The sequence below is a fragment of the Mauremys reevesii genome, linkage group 22 (assembly GCF_016161935.1).
Source record: "Mauremys reevesii isolate NIE-2019 linkage group 22, ASM1616193v1, whole genome shotgun sequence".
Taxonomy (NCBI): domain Eukaryota; kingdom Metazoa; phylum Chordata; order Testudines; family Geoemydidae; genus Mauremys; species Mauremys reevesii.
The window spans coordinates 8,066,070-8,080,028 of NC_052644.1; the positions used below are offsets into that span (position 1 = coordinate 8,066,070).

The 13,959-nt window shown below is 61.9% G+C and overlaps 2 protein-coding genes across 8 annotated transcripts; both read right to left on the minus strand.

The window, feature by feature from the left end:
- Positions 1 to 2,528: 2,528 nt before the first annotated feature.
- NAT14 (N-acetyltransferase 14 (putative)) lies at positions 2,529 to 5,338 on the minus strand. 4 transcript variants are annotated; one of them, XM_039509731.1, is made up of 3 exons: positions 5,257 to 5,338; positions 3,952 to 4,056; positions 2,529 to 3,341 (listed from the first exon to the last, which is right to left on the minus strand). In XM_039509731.1, the coding sequence occupies exons 2-3, from the start codon at positions 4,030 to 4,032 to the stop codon at positions 2,796 to 2,798; spliced, it is 627 nt and encodes a 208-aa protein (XP_039365665.1). In that variant the 5' UTR covers positions 4,033 to 4,056; positions 5,257 to 5,338; the 3' UTR covers positions 2,529 to 2,795. The 4 variants fall into 4 exon arrangements, 3 of the variants coding, with proteins under 3 accessions (XP_039365665.1, XP_039365666.1, XP_039365664.1); XM_039509732.1 differs by lacking the exon at positions 5,257 to 5,338 and adding an exon at positions 4,852 to 4,952; XM_039509730.1 differs by lacking the exon at positions 5,257 to 5,338 and adding an exon at positions 4,852 to 4,952 and having other exon boundaries at positions 3,853 to 4,056.
- A 1,394-nt stretch (positions 5,339 to 6,732) lies between these two features.
- On the minus strand, positions 6,733 to 13,580 carry ZNF628 (zinc finger protein 628). Of its 4 annotated transcripts, XM_039509642.1 has the most exons (3): positions 11,845 to 12,291; positions 11,349 to 11,627; positions 6,733 to 10,720 (listed from the first exon to the last, which is right to left on the minus strand). In XM_039509642.1, exons 2-3 carry the CDS (start codon positions 11,558 to 11,560, stop codon positions 7,711 to 7,713), a joined length of 3,222 nt encoding a protein of 1,073 aa, XP_039365576.1. In that variant the 5' UTR covers positions 11,561 to 11,627; positions 11,845 to 12,291; the 3' UTR covers positions 6,733 to 7,710. The 4 variants fall into 4 exon arrangements, with proteins under 4 accessions (XP_039365576.1, XP_039365579.1, XP_039365577.1 ...); XM_039509645.1 differs by lacking the exons at positions 11,349 to 11,627; positions 11,845 to 12,291 and adding an exon at positions 13,514 to 13,580 and having other exon boundaries at positions 6,734 to 10,720; XM_039509643.1 differs by lacking the exons at positions 11,349 to 11,627; positions 11,845 to 12,291 and adding an exon at positions 13,347 to 13,505 and having other exon boundaries at positions 6,734 to 10,720.
- Positions 13,581 to 13,959: the final 379 nt, after the last annotated feature.

Genomic DNA, 13,959 nt, shown 5'->3' on the forward strand with positions numbered 1-13,959 from the left:
CAGCACAAGAGCTGATTTTCAGTGGCACTCACACTGCCTGGGTCCTGGCCACCAGTCCGGGGAACTCTTGCATTTTAATTTAATTTTAAATGAAGCTTCTTAAACATTTTAAAAACCTTATTTACTTTACACACAACAATAGTTTATATATTATAGACTTATAGAAAGAGAACTTCTAAAACCGTTAAAATGTATGACTGGCCTGCGAAACCTTAGAGTGAATAATTGAAGACTCGGCACAGCACTTCTGAAAGGTTGCCGACCCCTGACTTAGATAAACACTGCAAATGCCTGCAAACGGAGTGAGCCCTGGAGTGCCAGGCACCTTGATCTCCCTGCCTGGGATTTTGAAACTGAGTGTCCCCTGCCCAGTGCTCAGCAACCTCTGCCTGGTGCTCAGTGCCCCCTGCAGCCTTCAGCATCCGGGAGTTCTGACAGTGCCTGAGCTGGGACCCTGGGGCTAGGCAGGGGCTGGGCTTCCCCGGTGCCTAAGCCTTGCCCCCAAAGCAGCTGGTACTCACCAAGGAGGAGCAGGGGCAGCCGCATGGTGGCTGGTGGGGAGAAGCCCTGGGGCCAGGTCTGCAGTGTGTCAGGAAGGTTTGTTTCATGGAGCAGGACTGGCCAGGCCAGGGGATGACTCAGCCCGGCCCCAGTCTATAAGGAAGGAGTATTGTAACGCCCACAACTCAGGGTGGTGACCTCGGAGCCAGGGAAGCCAAGGGCCGCAGGGGACCATGTGCACAGGAGTAGGCAAGCGTGACACCAGGGATGCTGGACTGGGCGAGCCCTGCCAGCCACGTGTCCAAGTACAGAGAGCAGCATCCTCCAGCGAGGCCACTGGCAGGCAATGGGTTAATTAGCAGCAACAGAAACAGCTGCAACAGCTGGGCTCACGTGTGTGCAACGCAAACCAACGTCCAGGGCCACACACACACCCAGCCACTCCCCACATGTACACCCATGTGTGTGCAAATATACATGCAAAGGGATGCACACGCAGAGACACACACAGGTGCTGACATACATGTGCACACACACTGACACACACACACTGTCAATTCGTACACATGCCCAGACGCACGCACATATTCTGTCAGTCACATGCACACAGTCATTCACACACACACTGACATATTCATACGCACACGGCTGGCCTCATGCCCTGGGTGCTGTGCCGTGTTGCCGGACCAAGGGGTGTGATGGGACAGGGGGAGGGGTCCTGTCCTGCCATGGGGGCAGTGTGGGGCCGTGGCCTGGCTGGCGCCCATCTCCCCCGCAGCCCTGGGGATATCCTGGCTGCACGGTCTCAGCCGGGGGCGAGTCATAGAAAGACTGAGTCAGTGCTGTGCAAGCCAGGCTGGCCTGCAGCCCGCAGTGCCGCAGGCAGAGAGACGGCACAGCTCAGGTCTCTGGGACCCTGCCCGTAGACATGGGGCAGTGCCCTGGGGGCCCTGTCCACCTGGCACCCCGTGCCAGGCACTGCCCCTGCCCAGCCAGCTGCACCGCAGGGCAGATGGAGCTCCATGGCCTGGCTGGTCCTCAGCCTCCCCGTCGCCGCTGAGGGCTGTGTTTCCAGGATACCGGCAACCATAGCAACCTGTGTTGTCATACAAGCAAACATCCCACGCTAAACAGCAGCTGCCTGGCCCGCAGTGGATGGGAGACTGCCAAGGAACGGGCAGGCGGCTGCAAGGAGCAGGCAGGGGCTCTCTCCCCTCGCAGTCGGTGCCCCAGGGCAGCACTAGGGGGCCTGTCCTGCAGAAAGTGGGGTGCTCAGTAGGGGGCGCTCTCCCCTGACAGTCAGCGCTGGCCCCCCATGCACACTAGGATGGGAGGAGGGATATTTGCTGTTGTAAGAGCACGTCTGGAGATCGAGAGACAGCTCCCAGTGGCCCTTCCCAGCAGTGACTCTCCTGACGACCCCCCTGGGCTGAGTAGATCCCCTTGCTGTGTGTTCCTGCTGGCTGGCTCTCTGCCAGGGGAGCTGCCCCTGGCCCATGGGGGTGGGAGATAGATGGAGCTACAGTATCTGCAATAGCAAGATTTATTCACACACATGCTCGGACATACATGTACCCGGCGACGGCTGGTAGCCTGCGTAACTGCAGCAAGGTCCCATGGCCCCGGGTGGGACACCGTGAGCCTGGGGTGCTTGGACAGGAGCTGCCAGACCACAGGGGCAACTGAAAGTTCCAGAGTCCCCATTCTCCTGGCTGCAGCAATGTGATCCTCAGCCAGGCCCAGGAATTTGCTCATGGCAAACCATGGCCAAATGACTCCATCACACAGCCAAGCAGGTGCTGGGGAGAGCCCACTCTGGGACAGGAGAGACACTCCTCCGCAGCCCTGCTCTAATGCTGGGGTTCCACCCCCCACCCCTGGGGCAACGCCTGCACCTCCACCCCAGGGGCAGGACTTCTCCAGTCTCCAAGCTCAAGTTCCCTTTTGCTCTGTTCCATGTCAGGGTTGCCCACCCTATATCCCCTTCCCCAGAGCAGTCATCAGAGAGTCTGTGATTCCCCCCCTCCCCCCCCGCAACAGTCACAATCAGGTCCGGCCAGTCTTGTCCAGCTGAAGCTCCGGCAAGGGACTCATCCAAAACAGGCTGTTTCCAGTCAAGGAAGAGGTGGCACTGCCATCCTGGGAGCGAAGGCCGGGGCTGCCGCACCCCAAATCCCATGTCCATGGAGCAGAGGGACTCCTGGGCATGAGGCCGGATGCGGCCCACCAGCCCTTGGCCAGATTTGCTCCCTACAAGCCACTGCCCCGACCCCGCAGAAGGGGAGCAGGGGGTGCTAGAGCTCCTTGCTGAATTCCTGCAGGATGGTGTAGCCCAGCCAGCTGTGCCCGCCGGTGGGGCGGTAGCCGCTGCTCTCAAACAGGCCGATGGCAGCCTTGGTGACCACAGCAGCGTAGAGCACCACGCGCTCGTAGCCCTGGGCCCGGGCCTGGGCCTCCAGGAAGGCCAGCAGGCGGCGCCCCACGCCGGAGCGCCGGTACCAGCGGCTGACAGCCAAGCGCCTCAGCTCAGCCGTACGGGTCACCCCCTGCGGGCAGGGCTGCAGCGCCACGCAGCCGCACACGTCGTCGCCGTCGTACACCGCCACCCAGAGCCCACGCTGCCCCGAGCGGTAGTACGCGCCCAGGCAGCCGAGGTCCGGCGAGCGCCGCAGCAGCAGCTTGAGGGCCAGGATGGTGAGGAGCACGGGCCCCAGCAGCGCCGCTACAAAGGAGTTGAGCAGGAAGCGGAGGCCGCTGCTCACCACGGCCAGGAGCAGCAGTGCCAGGGGCCGTGTCAGGACATACAGGATCAGCCGGTTCTCCGTGTCCTTGAACCCATCCTGGGGGGAAAGGGCATGTCAGCAGGGCCTGGCACAGGGACAGCACAGCCAGGACAAGCGGGGAGGTGGGGGAGAGAGTGCAGCGTAGGGTCAGGGTTTGCCACGGGCAGCAGCTTTCCCTGAGGGACGGGACCCCACCTAAAAGGGCACTGCAGCCACAGGGGGTGGTATTGAGGGCAGCGCAGGGTGGGATACAGGGCCTCAATCCCATGCATTTCTCACAAGTACTGCACACAGAGCACAAAGGCCAGGGGTAGAGGGAAAGGAGCAGCTGGCAGAACTCCTGGGTTCTAGCTCTGTACCTTGGAGACCAGCAGGGTCTAGTGCTCACAGCAGGAAATGGCAGGTCAAAGGCAGGTCTTGCGCTGACCCTGTGTGACTTCAAGGGTCGGTTGCCTCAGCTCTCTGCGTCTCAGTTTCCTCCATGAATAATGGTATTCACACTGACCTGCTACATCAAACTAGGGGCAGGGGGACATGCAAGATCATTAACTAGCTTTGAGATCCTCACAGGGCAGGTGCTAAAGGCAGGCAGAGGGTTAGAGCTTGGACGGACAGACAGACAGCTCCAAGGCCGGACAGACAGGCACTGACTGGCCCCTCCCCAGACCTTTAGCAGCTCCAGAACCATCTGCTCCTCATCTTCCTGCATCTCACGGATGACGAGCTGGCTAGGGTCCAGCATGGGCATCACGTCTGGCGGGAGTGAGAGCACCTGTAAGGCAGGAGACAAGGCTGAGTGCTGGGGCCTTCTCTTTCCCCTCGCAGGCCTGGTGAGTGAATGGCTCACTCGCCCAGCATTGAGAGCAGGCCCTGCTGAGCCAGCTCTGCCCCCAGGCCGGTGCCACCGATCACTGCACTAGAGTCATTTAGCGACTGCAGCACAGAGAAGAGCTGGGCAGGCCCAGGAGGCTGAATCCACAGGGTGTTCCCAGGCAGGAGCAGAGAGAGCGCCCCCTAGAGGGGAAGGGCCCTTGACCTAGGGCTGGGTGGGAGCCAGCGCCCCCTAGAGGGGGAAGGGCCCATGTCCCATTCCCCACCCCTGAGCCAGCCATTCCCTGCCCTGGAGCTGGGTGGGAGCTGGCGCCCCCTAGAGGGGGAAGGGCCCATGTCCCATTCCCCCCCCCACCCCGAGCCAGCCATTCCCCGCCCTGGGGCCGGGTGGGAGCCAGCGCCCCCTAGAGGGGGAAGGCCCCATGTTCCATTCCCCCCAACCCCGAGCCAGCCATTCCCCGCCCTGGGGCCGGGTGGGAGCCAGCGCCCCCTAGAGGGGGAAGGGCCCATGTCCCATTCCCCACCCCTGAGCCAGCCATTCCCTGCCCTGGAGCTGGGTGGGAGCTGGCGCCCCCTAGAGGGGGAAGGGCCCATGTCCCATTTCCCCCCCACCCCGAGCCAGCCATTCCCCGCCCTGGGGCCGGGTGGGAGCCAGCGCCCCCTAGAGGGGGAAGGGCCCCATGGCCCAGGTGGCAGAGGGGTCAGAGAGACAAGGTGAGGCAGAAGCAGCTCTCACCACTGATGTGACCTTTGCTCCCCTGCTGCTGCCCTGCCAGAGCAGCCCCCTCACAGTGAGAGCTCCCCCCACCCCAGTGCCCTAGAGATAATGGATATGCCCCTCCCCCCTTTAAAGGGAATGGGACTGCCTATCCCTGCCACCACTGCCCCTCCCCCATTAACGGAATGGGACTGCCCACCACTGCCCCTCCTCCATTAACGGAATGGGACTGCCCACCACTGCCCCTCCCCCATTAACGGAATGGTACAGTCCTCCTCCCAGAGACTGCAGCCCCTGCAGCACGGGCGATGGAGCGCCCCGGCAGCCCACAATGAACAATGGAACCTCCCTCAACCCACGCCACCCCCAACCCCCACGCCGCTGTGAGCAATGGACCCGCTCCACGCTCTCAGAGCCTCTCACCCCAGCCCCGTGCGCAGCCAGCGGCAGCCTCGCTCCTCCTGCACGGTACGCATGCGCCGCAGCTCCACGCCTCTGAGTCTTCCCCCACCCGCCCCGGCACTACCTAGCAACCGTTGCTAAGGCAGCAAGTGCGGCCTAGCGGGCCGCATAGGGCCTGCCTGGCTGTGAGGGGGCGCGAGGAGGCCGAGTCCTGCAGGAGGACAGTGGGGTGTGTGCAGGGATGGGGGCTCCTCCTGGGGCACTCACCAAACAGGCACCAATCCCTGGGGGGCATGGCCCCTGACCCACAGCACTGCTATGAGGGCTCTTGCAATGGCCTCCCCAGAGCCAGGCTCCTGCCACGCTCGCCTGCGTGTTGGGACAGGATGCCGGGACTGCCCCTTCCGCTTGCCCGATCTGCTGCCTGCAGCCATGACCAGGCCATCAGCCCCACCGCTCGCCTGGGCCGGGAAGGCCCTGCCCAGCCCGCTCCAGAGGCCTCCCTGCAAACTGCCGCCAGCCAGCCTGGGTCTCTGCGGATGGGTGCACCCTGGGGCAGGCTGAGCCAGACCCAGTGCCCCAGCCAGCAGGGGAGCAAACTGAGCTGTACTCAGTGCCCCAGCCGGCAAGCCGAGCCAGACCCCTTGACCCATGAGTGAGGGAGCGGGCTGACACAGACCCAGTGATCTGGCCAAGCCGAACCTGGTGGCTATTGAGCAAGGGGGTAAGCCAAGCTGGACCCAGTGGGACCTGGTGACCAATGAGTGAGAGGGCGAGCCACGCTGGATCCAGTGACCTGGTGTGAGGCTGACCCAGATCTAACAACCAATGAGCGAGGCAAGCCGGCCCCAGTGCGTGAGCTGAGCCAGACCCAGTGACCGAGTGAGGGGACAAGCTAAGCCAAACCCAATGACCAAGCTGAGCTGCACCGAGTGAGCCAAGCCAGATCTGGTGACCAGTGAGCAAGGGGACAAGCCGAGCTGGACCCAGTGACCCAACAGGCAGGCCCCACCCTACACACATTCAGGAGTCAAATGTACAGTGCAAGATATGGGCGGGGGCGCAAAGGGGCCCTTGCTGAGCCCCACCCCACTCTCTGCAGTACAGGCCCCCAAGCACCATCCTAGGGCATTGATTGACTGACCTGCACTGATTGCTGAAGCAAAACCTCACAGGGCCGGCAGGTCCCTGGGCCCCTCTCCCTGAGCTGCTCCAGCACAGGGACCCATCTCTGCATCTGAACACATACTGATCTGTCTCGTGCACCCACAGCCGCCAGACTGAGCCTGCAGGCACCCACCAACCACAGCCAGGCTAGGAACGGGGGCTGCAGCTGTGATGGCAGCAGGAGGGCACCATCTACCAGCTGGGCCCAGCTCTCATGCAGCCCTGTGTGGTACCTGCTGGCTCAGCCCTCGTGAGATGGGAGTGGAGGTGAGGCTGCGTCCCCACCATGCACTGAACAAACCAAACAGAGGCATTTTTGAAGCAGTCATTTATTTGCCTTCTAGACTGAAGGTGCCACACCCCCTGGGGTAGCGCCAGGCACCTTCATACACAGTGGGCTCTGGAAGAGACTGGAGGTGCTCTGCCTACAGAGGAGGCCAGGGCTTCAGGAAGCAGGTATTACCTGGTTGCCAGGACAGGGATACAGGAGGTGGCAGTTGCTCTCATGCCAGTCTTCTGCCTGTCAGAGCCATGGGAACCCCCCACCCCTGTGGAGTGGCAAGTGCCAGCTGCTCCGCTCACCTGGTGATTGCAGAGCTCCCGACTTTTATTCATGCACTCAGCCTCCCAGCCCTGAGTGCTGGCGCCGACCCACAGCAGTGAAAATGCCACTGCCAGGGAGGAACTTGCTCAGGGTCACTCAGCCAAGAGAACCCAGCAGTCCTAGCTCCCAAACCATTCCCCTCCTGCCCTCCCCACATACACTTAAACCACTAGATCCCACTCCCCTCCCAGAGCCAGGGACAGAACCCAGGAATCCTGGCTCCCAGGCCTGTGCTTCAACTAGTAGACAGGAGTAGGTCACTGTCCTTAGGCCTGACATGGAGGAGTGTTAGGAAATGGCAATGGATGAGGGCCCTGCTCAGCTCACCCCGCTGATCCCACCAAGGGGTGGGCAAAGGCCTCCTTTTGTGCCAGGCCCAGCCCTTCCTAGATCACAGCACTGCTGGGCAATCCTGTCCCAGCACAGCTGATGCCAGCGTGGCTCTGACTGCGGCACAGACACCAGCCTTGCCCCCCCAGGAGGCTGCAGCCAGGATAGCGAGGGCAAAGCAGAGTTAGGCTACCCGCACGAGTCCCACAGCTTGCTGCCCATGCTGGTCATTATGTGGGGGCATCCCCCTGTCTACGGGCTGCATGGGCAGGACAACGGGGGTGGGGGATGCCCACTGGGAGCAAGAGCTCTGGCAGATCCTGCGATGTCAACTCAAGCTGCACACCCCCAGGCTGGCATCTGTGGCCAGGTGCTCAGAAGGTGTGAACCAGCTGCACGCTGGGCACCGTTTGCACAATCTGGATGGAGGGCAGTTCCTGTGGGGGTGGCACTGGACTTGGCAGCAGCTGTACCATCTGAGTGCTGGTGGTAGAGGGCTGCCCACCAGGTGGCCCCCCCCGCACCACGCCACTGCCAGAGCCCACATTCTCCAGCACTTGCAGGGTTTGCTCACCGGGTGCACTGCGAATGATGAAGAGCTTCTGCCCTGAGGATGGTGCCAGGCCCCCCACCCCACTGTCTGGGGGCAGCTCCTGCAGATTCTCCACCTCCTGCACACAGAGTCGGGTCTGCTCACCGTCAGCGCCACGCAGCACCAGCACGCTCTGCACCCCCTCCTCTGTCTGAAGTGTCTCCAGATGCACACCTACCTCGCCACCTGACCCCAGCAGCTCCTCCCCTGGCCCGCTCTGCACCACCAGCAGGTCCTGGCTCTCCTGCAGGCCTGGCACCTCTGGCCCAGAACCCACGGTGCCCGGAAGTGCTGAGGAGCAAGGCAGGGGCTGCTCCTCACCCCCTGCTGGGAGAGGCTGCGCCAGGGTTTGCAGCTGCATGCTGCCCAGTTCTGGGGGCTGAGGCAGAGCCTGCATGCTGGATGCCTCAGCAGGGGGTGGTTGCAGGGCCTGCAGCTGGATGCTGGCCACCTCCTGAGGCTGAGCCTGGATCCGGACACCAGACACCTCTGCAGGGGGCTGCTCAGCCACGTTCTGCAGCACGATGATGTTCTGCCCAGCCGGGAGGACCGGTGCCCGCTGTGTGCCTGGCAGCGCCTGGATCTGCACACTGGGCAACGCCGGCCCACCTCCTGGCACTAGGATAATGTTCTGGGGGTTGCCAGGCGCTGCCGGCTTCCTAGCCTTGCTCTGCTGGCGCGGGGCAGGGTTGCTTGGGGCCAAAGGGCTGCTGGGCACCAGAGTGAAATTGGGGGTGTTCTGGAGGATGGGCACTTTCTGCTGCGTGGGCACCAGCTGCGGGCTCGGCAGAAGCAGCAGCTTCTGGGGGCTCTGCTGGACGCTGGGGATGAGCTGCAGCCCCTGAGCCGTGTGCACCAGCAGAAAGGTTTGCGAGTTGGGGGCACTGGGGGCGGTGCCCACCTCCAGGTTGAGGGTGGCCTGCAGGTTGGGCACAATGTGCACCTCCTGGGTGGCAGGTGGGGCAGGAAGGCCTGGGGCTGGGCCCTCCCCCTTGGCCTCAGTGGCATGGGTGCGCAGGTGGCGCTGCAGGTAGGAGGCCATGACGAAGCCCTTGGCACAAATGGAGCACTTGAAGGGGCGCTCGCTGGAGTGCGTGCGCTGGTGGAGCTGCAAGTTGGAGGAGTGGGTGAAGCTCTTGCCACACTCCTGGCAGCTGTAAGGGCGCTCGCCCGTGTGGGTGCGCTGGTGCTGCCGCAGGTTGGAGGTCTGGGTGAAGGCCTTGCCGCACACCAGGCAGGCGAAGGGGCGCTCACCTGTGTGCAGCTGGCGGTGCCGCCGCAGGCACGAGGTGTTCTTGAAGGCCTTGCCGCAGTCGGCACAGCCATAGGGGCGCTCGCCTGTGTGCAGGCGCAGGTGGTACTGGTAATGCGACGACCACTTGAAGGTGAGGCCGCACTCGGCACACTTGAAGGCGCGCAGGCCGGTGTGCACACGCTGGTGGATGGACAGCAGTGAGGAGCGCTTGAAGGCCTTGCCGCACTCCGAGCACTTATAGGGGCGCTCGCCGGTGTGGTCACGCAGGTGGTAGCGCAGCCCCGATGAGCCTTTGAAGGCCTTGCCGCACTCCGTGCACTTGTAGGGGCGCTCAGCCACCTCGGGAGGCACGGGGGGCGGGACCGGCTCGGCTGCGGTCTGGGGACAGGTGACCTCGGCCTCAGCCTGGATGAGCTGCTGCTCGGCCGGGTGGCTTCGCTGGTGCCCCAGCAGACTGGAGAGCTGCACAAATGTCTTCTCGCAGATGGAACACTTGTAGGGGCGCTCACCCACGTGGCTGTGCTGGTGGCGTGCCAGGCCTGAGCCATTCTTGAAGGCCTTGCCACAGGTAGGGCAGGAGTAGAGTGGCGGGACGGGCGGCTCAACGGGTGCAGCGGGGGTCAGGTGGCTCTGCTGGTGGCCCAGCAGCAGCTCCTCGCTGGGGAAGGTCAGCTCGCATTCCCCACACTTCCACAGCATCTCCACCGTCTCTACTGGCTCGGCCGGAGCCAGGAAGAGCTCGGCCGGTGTGCAGTCCAGCTCCGCCTCGCCATAGGGTGTCAGCGGCTTGGCCGCGTGTGTCTGCAGGTGTTTCTGCAGGTAGGCGTCCGAGATGAAGGCCTTGCCGCAGGCCTGGCACTTGTGGGCCCGGCCCCCGGTGTGGGTGCGCTGGTGCAACAGCAGATTGGAGGAGTGGGTGAAGGTCTTGGGGCACTCGGTACACTGGTAGGGTCGCTCGCCTGTGTGGATGCGCTGGTGCTGCCGCAGGTTGGTGGACTGGGTGAAGGCCTTCCCGCAGGCGGTGCAGACATAGGGGCGCTCACCCGTGTGGATGTTGCGGTGGCGTCGCAGGCTGGACGAGTTCTTGAAGGCCTTCTCACACAACGTGCACTTGTAGGGGCGCTCGCCTGTGTGCTGGCGCACATGGTACTGGTAGTGTGATGACCACTTGAAGGCCATGCCACACAGAGCACACTTGAAGGCGCGCAGGCCGGTATGCACGCTCTGGTGGATCTGCAGCAGCGACGAGCGTTTGAAGGCCTTGCCGCAGTCAGCACACTTGTAGGGGCGTTCGCCTGTGTGGCTGCGCTGGTGGTAGAGCAGCGCTGATGAACCCTTGAAGGCCTTGGGGCACTCGGAGCACTTGTAGGGGCGCTCACCCGTGTGCGTGCGCTGGTGGTGAATCAGCCGCGATGACCACTTGAACACCTTGCCACACTCCAGACACTCATACTGGTGGTCGCTGGTGCCTGGCTGTGGCATTGGTGCTGGCTGCATCTCCGTCATCTCCAGCTGCTGGGCTCCCACCATCTCAAGCCTGCAGTGAAAGAGGGGGCAGGTCAGCAGAACAACAACAACCGGGCCAGAGCCCACATCTACCCAGAGCCCACAGCCGGCCAGGCCAAAATCTGCAGCTACCCAGAGTCTGTAGCCCACCAGAGACTGTCGCCACCCAGAGCCAGCCAACGATGGCAGGGTAACTCCAGATCAGTCTTGGGGAACTGAGATCAGAATCCTGATCCCCCTGCAGTCAGGGGGTGACTCCAGCTTTATTCTGGAATACAAAGGGGGGGGGGAATTTGTCTTCTAGTTATGAACTTCATGACTCACAATAAACCCTTGGTTACTGGAACTTTTAATTAATAATTGGAGATATACCCATCTCCTAGAACTGGAAGGGACCTTGAAAGGTCATCAAGTCCAGCCCCCTGCCTTCACTAGCAGGACCAAGTACTGATTTTTGCCCCAGATCCCTAAGTGGCCCCCTTAAGGATTGAACTCACAACCCTGGGTTTAGCAGGCCAATGCTCAAACCACTGAGCTATCCCTCCCCCCATCCTCTCTGCAGCATTCTTTCAAAGCAGGGTTAGTAAAGGAATCAATCCTTCAGCCACTGCTCTGGCTCCCACCTGCTTACCACGCAACCGAGTACAGCCTGCTGTTACCTGAGTGGATGCTGACCCCACTTTGGAAGTACCAGCCAAGATGCGTCCTGCTGCTGCGTTGGTGACAGCCTAGTTCCCTGGGAGCACAGCCTTGAAATGCGGCTGCCTCTGGTCTGGGATGTGGTGGCTGTTAACAAATCTAGCAGTGATTTCTGAGATCCAAACAGGATTTTGGCTGGAAACTTGCTAGATGTCACAAAGCTGAACCACATCCCCACTCATCCCTGTCACTGGGCCTGGCACGTCCTGCCCTGACTCATGCTCCGCTGCTCTGTCATGCTGTTAATGAGATTCAAAGGCCCAAAAAAACCATTGTGACCATCTAGTCTGACCTCCTTCATAGCACATGCCAGAGACCTGTCCCAAACTAATCTCTAAAAGCTCTGCTCTAGGTAAATATCAAATCTGGATTTAAAAATTGTCAGCAATGGAGAATGCATCACAACCCTTGGTAAATTGTTCTAAGGGTTAATTAATTTCACCTATAAATTTATACCTTATTTCCAGTCTGAATTTGTGCAGCTTCAACTTCCATTCATTGGCTCATGTTCTAGCTTTTACTGCTAGATTGAGAGCCCATTATTAAATATTTGGTTCCCACATAGGTACTTATAGGCTGTAATCAGGTTACCATTTAACCTTCTCTTGTTAAGGTAAATAGATTGAGCTCCTTGAGTCTATCACTCTGAGACAGCTTTTCTATCATTCTCATGGCTCTTCTCTGACCCCTCTCCAACTCATCCACATCCTTCTTCAATTACAGGCACCAGGACTAGACATAGGATCACAGCAGTGGTTCCACTAGTGCTACATAAAGAAAGAAAATAACCTCTCTGCTTCCCCCTGCAATGCTCTAGCTATTCCAGCCCAGGGTCATTGGCCCCCCCCTTGCTGCAGCAACATGCGGGGAGCTTGTGTGAAGAGCTATTCGCCCCCCACCTCCTCAGTGTTACACAACCCATGCCCCCCAGGGACAGCCCTCTCTAGTTATACAGCCCTCCCTGGGTACAGCCTCCTCCCCAAGTATAGCTCTCCCAGCATTACACAGCCCCCTCCTCCCATCAGTACAGCCCCTGTGCCACACAGGCCCCCAAGTACAGTTCTCCCACCCATGAGTACAGCCCCCTCTCTGTGTTACACAGAACCCCTGGGTACTGCCCGCTCCCCACATGAGTACAGCCCCCCGTGTTACACAGCCCCCCCATCAATACAGCCCCTCCCCCCATGCAACACAGTCCCCCAGTACAGTTCCCCCCCCCATTAGTACAGCCCCCCCTCCGTGCTACACAGCCCCCTTGGATACTGCCTGCTCCCCACATGAGTACAGCCACCTTGGGTACAGCCCCCAGCATTACACAGCCCCTCCCCATGAGTACAGCCCCTGTGCCACACAGTTCCCCAGGAACAGCCCCCTCCGTGTTACACAGCCCCCATGAATACAGCCCCAGGTGCAGCCTCCTCCGCCCCATGAGTACAGCCACCTCCGTGGGTTACACAGCCCCTTGCATTACACAGCCCCCAGCCCCCTCCCCATGAGTACAGCCCTGTGCCACACCGCCCCCAGGAACAGCCCCCCCCCGCCGTGTTATACAGCCCCCCAGGTGCAGCCTCCTCCGTGGGTTACACAGCCCCCTTGGGTACAGTCCCCCCAGCATTACAGAGCCCCTCTGGGAACAGCCCCCACAACGTTTCTCTGGCAGACACCCTCCCCCCACTGTCTGGAGGACAATAAATAAGGGGAAGGCTGCCCCCTGGGGGTAGGGCCTACAGCACCTCCCCTTTAACGGCAGCACCGCCTGCCCCTTTAACCACCATGCCGCCCTTGGGCCCCAACCAGCTTCGGGCCGCACTGCGTCTTTAAGAGCCATTCGCTCCGCCCCTTGACACAAGCCAGCAGACATAAAATTGGCGTCGCGTGCCTGCCCCTTTAAGAGCGGCCCCGCCCCTTTGAACACAGCGCCCGCCGCCGCCCCTCCCTCTAGGCCCCTGCAATCTCACCTGCGGAGGGGAGGGGCTGTTCGCCCGCCTCGCTGCCTCGTGCCCGGGCCCCTTCCCAGCGGGGGGGAGGGCAGCCGTCTCGCGGGGGGAGCGAGGGGGCGGGGCCGCTCCTGCCTCCCAACGGCCGCCGGCGCGAGACACCCAACCTTTACCGCGCGCACACTAACCACCGGGCCGCGCGCGGGCCCTGCCCCCTCCGCCCGCGCCCATTGGCCGGCTGCCTCCGCGCGGGGCAGCCTGGTAGACGGAGTCCGTTAGACGGCCCGAACGAGGCGGGCGGCCATGTTGGGTGAGGGCAGCTGGGGGCGGGGCTAATCCGAGCCCGGGTTGGCGAGAGAAGCCCCGCCTCGCGGTGGAGTGACGTCATCGCCCGATGGGGACGTCACCACGCGGTGAGGTAAGGCCTCCCACACCCACCGAGGGATGACGTCAGGGTATAGGTTGCCAGGGTGACTGCCAGTGAGGGGCTGATCCAGGCGGAGCATCATCGGACTCGCCAGGCAGTGACCCCACGTGGTGACCCCTGACCCTGCGGTGACCCCGCCGGCTCGGCCCTGAGGCGCTTCAGCTCCTGCCCCCCCTTGGGCCAGGCGGGTGGGTCCCACCAGCCGCC

Bases quoted from the DNA above. Each gene is read 5' to 3' on its own strand.
- NAT14 (XM_039509730.1), bottom strand. From the start codon at position 4,032: ATGCCCATGCTGGACCCTAGCCAGCTCGTCATCCGTGAGATGCAGGAA. The intron at 3,342-3,852 runs GTGAGGATCTCA...CTTTCCCCCCAG, and splicing joins CTGCCTTTAGCACCTGCCCT to GATGGGTTCAAGGACACGGA.
- ZNF628 (XM_039509642.1), bottom strand. From the start codon at position 11,560: ATGTGGTTCAGCTTTGTGACATCTAGCAAGTTTCCAGCCAAAATCCTG. The intron at 10,721-11,348 runs GTAACAGCAGGC...CTTTCACTGCAG, and splicing joins TGGGGTCAGCATCCACTCAG to GCTTGAGATGGTGGGAGCCC.